Genomic DNA, 12,689 nt, shown 5'->3' with positions numbered 1-12,689 from the left:
ATAATTGTTTATTTGTGAAAATATTTTATGATGGCGAGTTCATGATACTTCTTCTTTATGTTGATGAAGTCCTGATTGTATGTCAAAATAATAACAAGAGTAGCAAGCTTAATAAAAAGATGAACAAGTCATTTGCTATGAAATGGATTGGGACTCCAAAATAGATTCTCATATTTCCCATGATGAAGCATAGGAAGTTGTGGTTATCACAAAAAAGGTATATCAAGAAGATACAAAAGCGGTTCAACATGGAACAAAGCCATTCGCTACCTCATTTACTAGTCGTTTCTTGTTTTATTGAAATCAAAGTCCTACAGATATTCCAAAAAAACTCAAAAAAAAAAAAAAAAAGGAAAAAAAATATTACTATGATGCTATAGCCCTCACCCATTAGGTAGTCTAATGTATACTATGGTTTGGCTCAAGATCATAGTACATAACACACGTAAATGGCGTTTTCTTTTTTCTTTTTTTTTCTTTTTCTTTTTTTGGTTGGTAATTCATGCAAACAGTGTAAGGATGTGAAGTAGATTCTTAGATATCTAAGTCGTACTTTTATACTGAGTTTGTGCTTTTAATAGTCATAGTGTTATCCACTTAAGAAAAAATCCAAGTTTTCATTCAACATCGAAACATACCGATGTGTTATAGCATTAAGAAGAGTTGTTGAGAGTGTTTGTAGTCAAGCAATCTAGTCTGGATTTATAAGGAGTTGAGCTACTCTCCCATTGTCCATTGATTTCAGGGTGGAATCTCAACTTCTTTCATGGTATCAGAGCAAGGCTTCACATGTTAGGCCTAACGGTCACATGTGCTCCCACGTCACCCAATATATGTTATCCATGTATTAGGCTTGAAAGTTCGTCACACATGCGGGGGCGTGTTGAAAGTGTTTGTAGTTCAGGGACTTAGCCTAGGTTTATAAGGAGTTGTGTTACTCCCCAATTACCAATTTATTTTGAAGTGGAATCTCAACTTCCTTCAAAAATTGATCATTATAATTTTAAAAAACATGCCTGTCTGAACCTCTGTGTGTGTGTGTATTTTTTTTTTGGCCTTCTCCTCCCATGCTATAAACTTGCTTACACATATTACCTTGAACTCTATTAGGTCTCATTCTTAAATCTGAAGCAATATGAATTAAAGTTTCAATTGTTTCCTGAGTTGAGTTGTGACTAATTTGAAGTATAATGCTTGTCAGACTGGCCAGCATGCAAGATCCTTCCAGAGTTCCTTTCCACTCCAAAGATTATGTCTCCATCAATTTTTGTCTGACTGCAGTCAAAGAGTGCAATTTGACTTTAGCCACCGGCACTTGACAATTTTTTGTCCCACAAATCCAAAAGATTGCAATGCAAACACTTGCCAATCGATCTTTTGCTATTTAATTCATTTGAGTCAAAAGTAAAATAATGTCATTTGTAAGTATTTAATTAAGTCTAACTCATTGGATATATGCGTTGCAGCTGTTTTCCTCATTACCCAATTATAAACTCGTTAATTAAAATTATTTTAATCTAATCCTAGGAGTCCTTAACATAATAATGACCAAAACATTGGTCAATCAATTTGGTACCTTCTCCCCTTCCAATGAAACGGGATGTAGATGCAGCTTATGAATCCAAATCTATGTTTTAAAACCCTAATCTTTAATTAATTTTCATGTTTTTTAATGTAAAGTTATTTATCATGTTTTTGGTACAGCCAAAGTTGTCGGTGTTCAGCATTTGTTCTTTCATTCAGTGAACCAAGATGATGACCAGGAATTGACTTATAAACCATCTCTTGAAGGCTGATCGAAGTCGGTTTCTCGAGTGTGTGATTAAATGAGTTATAAATTTTAATTTTTTTATAATTATATTCAGTGATGGAATTTAGATGAAGGTAAAAGAATTCGATTGGCATGGTTACCTAAAATCTTGATGTCAAAAATTCACCAACAGTCAAACCATGATCAAACGGGTGGAGCTGCTTTCTTACCTACTTAGAGTGAGACGTCACCGAAATTACCCTCCTATAGCAATTGACCTACCCACATGATATTGTAGGGTTTATTTTTTTTTGGGGTAATAGAAAATTTCTATGCTTTGTAGAGTATAGATAAATGCATCATGAATTGTTGCTATGATGAGGCTTCTTATACTAAGATTATTATTTTTTTTTATAAATACAAGTTATAGTGTAAATTATTCTAAATCAATTTTTTTAAAAGAAATTTGAACTTAGATGTAAAAGAGCAGACTTACTATTCTAACAAACTGGCCTAATCATACTATACTAAGATTAATAAAGATTCTTGTGAATTTAATCATTACCACTTGACAACTGTCAAATGTGGCTTTGACCTAAATAGTTGGTCAATTAGATAATCCACCTCAAATGTAGTAGTTGTGCAAACTAAACTTTTCGCCCCATAGTTTGAGCAGTTTTCACTTTCGGTCCTATAATTTTAAATATTTTTTTTCAACAATAAAGTCATTGCAACAATTAAGAGCGGTTGATGATCAAATTATGATTTCCGTCATTTTTTAATTTTTGATTGCAAAGACACATGTTGCTCGCACATAATTATAGTTAGTGAAATATGGGGAAAAAACAAAGAAAAAAAAATACATAGATATAGTATTTGAAAAACTTTTTAAAATACAGTGAAAATTTCAGCTATTATATAATATTTAAATATTAATTTTACTTACTATCACTTGAAAAAACCTTACCCCTTCGCCTCTGCTCTCCGATCTTCTTTTTTTTGGTTTTGTAGTGTGAAAATAGTCTTTGTGAAACGTTGTTCTCGTGATAGTCGATCGCTATCTTCTAGCCCACGTACACAACTACCACAAGCATTTGGCTCAAGTTGTCAGCCTTCGATATGGGTTTGGTGCAAGTTGTGGACGTTGTTGTGTTGTGTCGGATTTGGGTTTAGCCAATATGGCCCTATGGATCTCTTTGGGATGCCGAGAGTATGTGGAGATATGGCATTGCTTCTTAGTTTGTTTTTATCTAATAATTGTCAAAAACTCTTTAATAGTTTGTTGTGTTTTGTATCTCTTTGTCAGGTTTTTATTTCTTTTTAGCTTTAAGTTTTTGGTATGGATCTATGTCTTATGCCAATACGTTTGGAGAAGATTTACCCACATTCAGTACTTTAATTGTTTGAACTTTGTACTTTTTCCCATCAATAATAAATATTACTTACTCTAAATATATTAAAAAATATTGGTTTTAATTAAAATTTTAAATTTTAAATTTATATTTAATAATATGTGAAAAATAAATATATACGTTTATATTATGTATATTGAACATTTGAGTTTAAGAAACGTACACTACAAGGAAAATCCCTTTTATTGATGAAACAAGGACTTAGTTATAATTACCGTGTCTTTGGGACTGTGTACATAAACTAAAATATTTTAAAAAAAATGCATACCTACGTGAATAATAAGAATATTATATGTGAATTTACTAACTATGCATATAATCGTATTCATTTACAATTATGTGACATACATGCAAGGAACAAGGTTCCACACAAAAAAAAAAAAAAAGAAAAAAAAAAAAGCCTAAAGACATTCATAATGATCCTATTCTACCCACTCACGTCCTTACCTAACCCTACCTACATCATTTAAGCCCTATAATTCATATTTTTATTTCCCATACTTTAATATGTTTATTTCACCCAAGTTTTTCATAATAAAATATTTGATTTCTCCTTTGCAAACTGAAATCACATCATATATATGCTCTTTGTCCTAACACTAAGTTCATATAAAAATTGAAATTGAAACTGCAGATCACGGCTTTGCTTTGATCACGCTTTGATAGAGAATCAAAGTTGCTTTAAGCCTACGACAGCAGCAGACATAAGCCAATGAGAACGAAACTTTTGATCAAATCTGAAGATATAACATTGTTACACAAAATAATCATGGGTTTCGATTTTGGTGAGAGAGACGTGATAGAGTATATGGGAAATAGCGAAGCAAAAAAGGGGGAGAGATGATAGTGATGAGTGAACTGTTTGACTTGGTATATTAAGCGTCTTTTAGACATAACGGGGTGGAAAGAAATGATACACTCTTTTCTTGGAGTCAAACACAACTCTAAAAAATCAACATGTACGTAAAATATATATACACGTAGCGGAGATTATATACAGACATGTATACATCAATATCATCGCGTGCATTAATCTCACAAAGGTTTAGAAGAGATTGATGACGACGTTGATTATTTAAAGTTATTATATATAACTGTATAACGTGGCTTTCTTTATCAATATATCATTATTGAAGCTTGATCCAGCTGTTTTACTCTAAAGAAAGACTCTAATCTACCTGAAATTAGCACACGTATGGGTTTCATTTGGATATAATGCCATTGAGTTGGTACCCAATAAAAAAATGTACACTTTGTGGTTGGGAGGTTTCCGTGTTAATCACTAAAATCACAAGTCACTAAATGTACATCTCTATTAAACACGTGTATAAATTATATCATGCGGCTGTATTCCAATATCGCTTTTTATTTATTGAGAAAATCAACTTTATAAAATATCTTGGTTTATCTCATAGTCGCCATGCTGAGCTTTCTATGACAAAGGATCACAGTGGGGTCCAAATCTCATGCCACCTGGGTTCAAACCGCGTCTTCAACAGGAACAAAATCCTCAAGTTTCTTTATCCATTAATTTTTTAGGTGCTCTGCCTCAATCCTCCCCAAATTTGGCTTAAAATAATCCCCAATCTTTTGATCATGAACTTCCATTCCCCAATTTTAAATTTTAATTTCTGATTATATCTTTAAGGGTTCAACCAATTAGAGAAGAGAAATATGTTAATTTGCAAGCATGCACAAACACATATTCGTATGTCTTTTGCACTTGGGCAACTACTTGGAAGCTCACACTGCTTTCAGGTTATGTGACCAAATTCCAGTCAAAATCATTGCATTCACATCTATAAATTCATCTGGATCACGCAATCTTTCACCAATGTCTTTTATTGCTTCATAGTTCAAACAAAACAAAAAATATTTCTCCAATTCAGTTTTGTGCATGCATGGGAGAACCCAGTTCTAGCAATGCCTATGGAGCTGCCACTTCCTCCTATAGAGGAGTTCGAAAGAGAAAATGGGGCAAATGGGTGTCCGAAATTCGTGAGCCCGGGACCAAAACCCGAATCTGGCTAGGCAGCTTCGAAACCCCGGAGATGGCAGCAGCCGCCTATGATGTTGCTGCATTACATTTCCGTGGACGGGAGGCGAGGCTCAACTTCCCCGAACTGGTGAACAGCCTGCCTCGCCCCGCGAGCTCGAATGCGGAGGACATTCGCATGGCAGCACATGAAGCAGCCTTGAGGTTGAGAAGTAGCCCCGCCGCTGAAGCTCATGAGGCTGGGAGCTCCAGCTCGAACGTGGGCCCCGTCACGGTGAGGCTGTCGCCGAGTCAAATTCAAGCCATTAACGAGTCACCCTTGGACTCGCCCAAGATGTGGATGCAAATGTCTGAGTCTATGATGTTCTCTGGTGGCTTTGAGGATCAGTGGGAGGATATGCAAAATGATTCTCTTTGGGATCCTTAGGTAACATTCACAAGGTACAAATGACAAACGATATACAATACTTTTTTTAAAATTAATTATAATATTACAATTATTTTCGTTATTATAATTATGTGGGACGTAGTTTGACCTATACAAATAAGTCTTCCACAATTTCATTATTTTGTTTGTTTTTCAAATAAAAATAATAATATATAGTACTACTGAATTGACCTAAAAAAAATATAGTACTAGTGTCGTAGTAGGTGTTGTTGATTTTGTGTCGTTGCAAGGACCACAAACTCTTTCGCTACTTTTTACATCAGCTTCCTAAGAGTGTTGTGTGATTTAATTTTTTTTTCTCTCCATTGTTTATATATTTGATGTAATGGATAATTTGTCATTCAGATTAATGAATTAATAATAAGAGTGTACGTACGATCTTACTTTCCATTGATTTTTGTATTTATAATATGGTTCCTGTGATTGTGTTGTTTTTTTTAATAGAGAATATTGTGTTGTTAATCTAATCATCATGTCCTTTACGGAGATTCATTTTAGTATTTAAAATGCCGGAAAATGGTAATTGGAATGGGAGTGGGTATTTGAATCGGTGAACTAAATCTAACTGAGTAAAGCAAAAAGAGTGCTGCTAAACAAACCCTAAAATTCACTGAGCATACTTACAATCAAATAATTTATTGAATTACTAATTTATCTTAATATAAAACGACCACAAAAAAAAAATTTAATTGTGAAACAAATATAATTTTAATAAGTACATCCTACTCATTATATTCTGCTTAATCAAATATCAGCCATTATTATCAATTGAAGAAAATCTGGTTGTTTCGTCCAAAAGAAAAGTGATGCAATATATGTGCAGGAAGGGTCAAAATGCAACAATTTACTGACTTGAAGAAATGATTTCATAACAAAATTTACAAACTGTCATAATAGCTGGCTCATAAACTTACAAGTTCTTCGATGAAAATAACAAAAATGGATTCACGTCAGCCGTCTCCGAATCATCAATTTCTTCAAGGTAGCACCCTACGCAAATGGTGGAATTGACCAAATTCTCCAGCTCTGAATTAATTTCAATTCCCCCAAAAAGAAAAAGAAAATCTTGGGATGATTCATACAAAAATTACATATATAATTTTTGCATGGACATTTAAACCTTTTCTTTGTATTTATTTTTCCCCATACTATGAGGTTGCTCTATTAAATTTACTCCCATAGCAGCTTATAAAATTAGAGATTTTGATGCAAACTCAAAATCTAAAAAGAGGGAACGAATTCATGTAAAAAGAGAAATATAATTTAAGATTGGTATTAGGGTGTTGTGTGATAGAATATATTAGGGTGTATCTGAGGTATTCTTGGTAGTTAAATAAGGTGTACTTAGTTAATTTTACATTTTGATTAAAATATTAGAATGTACTTAGATCATAAGGTGTACTCGGTTAATTTTAGGGTTCGATTAGCAACACTCAACCAAAAAAAAAAAACTGGTTTGTTGCAATTTGAGTGTGTTTGGCTTTATAAAACATTTTGGAGTAGATTTAGAGTGAAATAAACACATATAAGCTGCAATTGAGGCTAATAAGATGCGATACAGTTGATTACTATCCCATATGCCCTTCAATTTGCAATTTACACTCGTGAAATAACATGAAAAAAGAAAGTGGAGCTTGCACTTGATAGTAGTATATGTCGGTTATTTCTCATAACTTGGTGAGCTATCAAGCTACATAATCACCCTCTTTCGCCTATATTTTCACCATCTGAATTTAACCAAGAATTTGCTATAGGTGGTTTTTACTGGAAAAAAAAGAAGCAAGGCCAATATGCTTCATAATGGGCACTTGTAGGTTCTACTATGCTTCCCTTATACGTATTCCCCTCAATTGGCTCCCCGACTGTATAATAATAATACTAATAGTCAAGAAAATGTGACTGAACATTATCCACCTAACGAATACTGTAATTAAAACTAAAAGAAAATTCATGACCACTACTACAAAAAAGCAAAAAGACGACGGTAAATCACCGTCGTGTATTTGGTTTTTCAATGGTCGTGGAATCCACCGTCATCTTTTCCCTCATAAACCACGACGCTAAATAACCGTCGTTGTTAAACAATACAACGTCATCAAAAAATACAAAACGACGTCTTTGTACTGCAAAAAGATCTAAAAAAAGCAATCGAGGATGATAATAGACGACCAATTCTCTAAAAACACCGTCGTTAAAAAGGGAAAATATGACACATATTAAGAGAACAAAGCCGCAAGATAGACATACAACGACGACAATAAAAATACGCCGACGTTAAATATAATTTTCACGACAATAAAAAATATGACGTCTTTAAATACATTAGAAGACGACGTTATTGATACCTACTACGTCGCACATATAAACACAACCGTCGTACAATTAATTTTCCACTTCGATTTTTCGATAAAAGATGACGTGGAAATAGTTGTCAGTGTCATTATTTACGACGTATGTGTTTCTATAGTAGACGTTGAAAAACTAAACAACGTCAGTTACAAATATATGAGAGTCGTATTAAAAAATTTATACGTCCTATTTTCAGAAACAAACAACGACCATAAATATTAGACGTTGTTAAATACAACAACGTCGGAAAACAATAAAAACAGACGTGTTTAGTCTGCTAAAGTTCTACAACGTCTCTTATTTACAAAAAACCGTCGTGAAATAAATTTTCCACTTCGATTTTTCTAAAAAAGATGACGTGGAAATAGTTGTCAGTGTCATTATTTACGACGTATACATTTATATAGTCGACGTTGTATTTATATGTATTCATTACTCACGACGCACTTAATAATATAGACGACGTTGAACGTCTAAACAACGTCGGTTCCAAATAAATGAGAGCCGTATTACAGAACATATAGACGGCGTAGATTATGATGGGAGCCGTATTACAAATAACGTCGTTTAATTGTTATTAGACGGCGGTTATAATGAATTTCCGTCGGAATTAATTTCGTTCCTCTTCGTTTATAAAAGAACTTGCGACGTGGAAAATGTATGATGACGTCGTATTTTTTAACGTTCAGATTATATATCTCGTTTTTTAGACGTCGGTATTATGGGATTGGAGTCGTGTTATTTTGAATTACATGGCGGTTCTTTATCCTTCACCGACGTGATATCCTGAATAATTGCTTCACAATAGCGTCGTGGTTCTTCATTGTTACGTTGCTTTAAGACGTCGGTAAATATGCTGAATAACTGATTCACAATAACGTCGTGTTTTATTTGAACGTAGAAAGTGAAGAAATCACATTACAATATATTACAAAATTAATGTCATACACTGCCAATTACATAAGCATCATTCAATCCATATATCTTCACACCCATCTCGAATATTTTGACCGCCTAACTCACCTACCAGTTCATCAAATGTGTCAACATTTGGCATCCCTCTAGTAAATGGCTCACACTCAATTATCACATCACCTAATACTTCATCACCAATAACATCATTATATTCTCTACTAGGCATTGATAACACTACCGACCAACCACGATGCATCGGGTCGTCAACAAAAAATATTTGTTTGACTTGAGAAGCCAAAACAAATTGGTCATTCCTATGTCCAATTTTACTCAAATCTACAAGGGTAAATCCAAGTTCGTCGACTACAAGACCAGAACTATCTATCCAATCACACCTAAAGACTGGGATTGTAAACTTTTGGTAGTCAAGGTCCCAAATTTCTTGAATGACACCATAGAAACCCATATTTGAGAGAATTGGGTTTTTATCCTTGGCACTAGCAACTTGCATGGTATGTGCAAGTAAATAAACTCCACTATTTTGAGTTGTCCGCACATCATCTTGTGCCTTGATATTGAATTTAATACCTTTAATAAGATAGCTCCTATATAATGGCACTGACATGTTTGGACCAGCTGCTAGCCACCTTAAATTTTCTGATACGCCATGATTGTCTTCCTCAACTTCACTTTGAACCTGCAAATTAATCATATCTTAATTCATCCTAACATATAAATAAGAAGAAAATTAAAAGAGAAATACGTTATTCAACAACATATACCTTGAAGCGTAGCCATTGAATGAAAGTGCTATTGTGCTTATCCTGCAGCCACTTTGTTCTCTTTCTAAATTTTGGATAAGCAGTCTTGATGTGGATCATATGTTGCCTACATGACACGAAAAATTCAAGCATTACGGTCCCAAATATATAAGATAAACATAAGAAATAATTTTAAATGGAAACTTAAAGAATAAAACTCATACGTACTCGATATAAGGTAGGACTTCCTCCGTATTCTCCAAGACATATAGATGTGCTTGATTCAACAGGTCCTGATCAACTACGCTCACTGTGCAACCTGATAATGGCTTTGAAACTCCCATCTTTTGGCTTGAAGGCACTCCAACTGTACTAACATCAGATAAATGCTGAGTACAAAACTCTACCGCTTCTTCAGCTATATACCGCTCAGCAATGCAACCTTCGGGACGAGTACGATTCTGAACATACCCCTTCAGCACTTTCATATATCTTTCAAACGGATACATCCACCTAAAATATACTGGCCCACATAGACGAACTTCTCTGACAAGATGTACTACTAGATGAACCATGATATCAAAGAATGAAGGGGGAAAGTACTTCTCAAGCAAACACAGAGTAACTACTACATCTTCTTCCAACTTATCTAGCTTGGAAACATCAACAGTCTTTGCACATATAGCATTGAAGAAGAAGCACAAACGAGTTATTGCATACCTTGCAGGCTTCTCCAAAACAGAACGAATTGCCACAGGGAGCAATTGTTGCATTAAGGTATGACAATCATGTGATTTAAGGCCAAGAAGTCTTGAATCTTGTACAGATACAAGATTTTTAATATTTGAAGAATAACCTTCAGGGACCTTCATACCATAGAAAGAATTGCAAACCTCTCTCTTCTCTGCTCTTGACAAATTCCAAGGCCCAGGAGGCAAACGAGTACGTCTTTCTCCATACTCGGGTTGCAAATCAGTTTTGACCCCCATGTTCAATAAATCTAATCGAGCAGCAATCCCATCTTTATTTTTTCCAGGGATCTCCAGCAATGTACCAATGATACTATCGCAAACATTCTTCTCAATGTGCATAACATCTAGGGCATGCCTCACAGGAAGGTATTTCCAATACTCGAGATCAAAGAATATTGATTTCTTCTTCCAACAAACTCTGTCACCATTTTCAACCATATGCAGCACTTCTTCTCCGGTTAATGGCTCTGGAGGTATGCCATATTCAGGTTTCCCATTAAAAGCTGCACGTTGCCTCCTATATGGATGATTGATTGGTAACCATTTTCTATGCCCAATGTAACAAATTTTGTGGCCATTTTTCAACCTGTGACTAGGTGTATCATCGCCGCATATTGGACAAGCTTTATATCCTTTAACAACACAACCAGATAAGTTTCCATAGGCGGGGAAATCATTAATTGTCCACATTAATGCAGCTCTGAGTGTAAAGTATTCTCCATTATGTGCATCATACACTCCTCTAATCCCAACCCACAAGAATTTTAAATCATCAATCAAAGGCTCCAAGTAGACGTCTATATCATTTCCGGGTTGTTTAGGACCGGAAATCAATAAGGTTAACATCATGAACTTTCGTTTCATGCACAGCCATGGAGGGAGATTATATGTAACTAAGATAACCGGCCAACAACTATATCTGCTACTTAGAGAACTGTGGGGATTGAATCCATCAGATGAAAGAGCCAATCTCAAGTTTCTCGGCTCATTACCAAACTCAGGCCATTTATCATCAAGAAGTTTCCAAGACGGGGAATCCGCCGGATGAGACATCTGACCGTCAATTGATTTTCTAGCAACATGCCACCAAGTCAAACTCTTAGCTGTCTCATGTGATTGAAACATCCTTTTAAACCTTGGAATTGGGGGAAAATACCACACCACCTTCGCTGGCACACCCTCTTTCAAGATTGCATCTTTGCCTTCCTTCCACCTTGAGATACCACAAGTAGGACAATTAGTTGAATCCTCATACTCCTTCCTATACAAGATGCAATCATTGGGGCATGCGTGCATTTTCTCATAACTCAGCCCCAATGCACACAAAGTCTTTTTAGCCTCATACATGGAGGTTGGTATTGTATTTCCTTCTGGAAGCAAATCGCCTTGAAGTATCAATAATTCTGTAAAACAGACATCACTCATCCCATGTTTTGCCTTCAAATTATACAACTTCACTAATGCCGATAACTTCGTGTACTTTCTACAACCAGGGTACACTGGTTGATCTCCATCCCCAATCACATTGGCAAACTCATACGGATCCGAACCAAAATCACCAAAATCATTATCATCCATATCAATTTCTTCAGACACAAAACTGTACCTACTATGGCCATCATCTTCTTCAACATTTCTGCTAGCATTAGTAGTTGCTTCCCAAGGTTCTCCGTGAAATGTCCAATTCTTATAGCTTTGGTCAATTCCATTAAAGTATAAGTGATCCCTTATAATTCCAACCCCAAACAACTTCAAATTAACACATTTAACACATGGACAACGGATATGTGTTGTAGTTAGAAGATTTTCTACAGCAAAGTTCAAAAATGCTTCCACCCCAAACTCATATGCCTTCGATCTTCTATCCGAGTGCATCCATGACTTATCCATCTCCGACACTATAACCTATTATCTATAATAAAGTGAAAATACAGGCAATGACCATCACTATAGCAGATTATACAATGATCTAATCGCAAGTAATAAACAACAGAGACGACGGGTTTTAATCAAAAACAGACGTATTTGGCATATATAGACGACGGATTTTCAACAGACGTCGTCTATTATACGTAATACAAACGACGGTTTATGAAAAAACCGTCGTGTATAAGTAATACAACGACGGTAGTTTAAAAACACCGTCGTGTAATCGTCGTCGTACGCCTTACAATTCGTCGTGTCTCAGTTTATTTTCAAGAACACAAAACCCATTAAGAACACAACATATATATGAAACCAAGCAAGAAACCAACATATACATGAAACCAAGCATGAAAACAATAAATCCATTCCCAATTCAACAA

General features: G+C 35.0%; 1 protein-coding gene across 1 annotated transcript; it reads left to right on the top strand.

The window, feature by feature from the left end:
* LOC18792466 (ethylene-responsive transcription factor ERF021) lies at positions 4,901–5,996 on the top strand. Its single transcript, XM_007223523.2, has one exon. The coding sequence runs from the start codon at positions 5,064–5,066 to the stop codon at positions 5,583–5,585; it is 522 nt and encodes a 173-aa protein (XP_007223585.1). The 5' UTR covers positions 4,901–5,063; the 3' UTR covers positions 5,586–5,996.

This window comes from Prunus persica, chromosome G1 (genome assembly GCF_000346465.2).
Source record: "Prunus persica cultivar Lovell chromosome G1, Prunus_persica_NCBIv2, whole genome shotgun sequence".
NCBI classification, from domain to species: domain Eukaryota; kingdom Viridiplantae; phylum Streptophyta; class Magnoliopsida; order Rosales; family Rosaceae; genus Prunus; species Prunus persica.
This window is presented reverse-complemented; position numbering and strand designations above follow the sequence as displayed.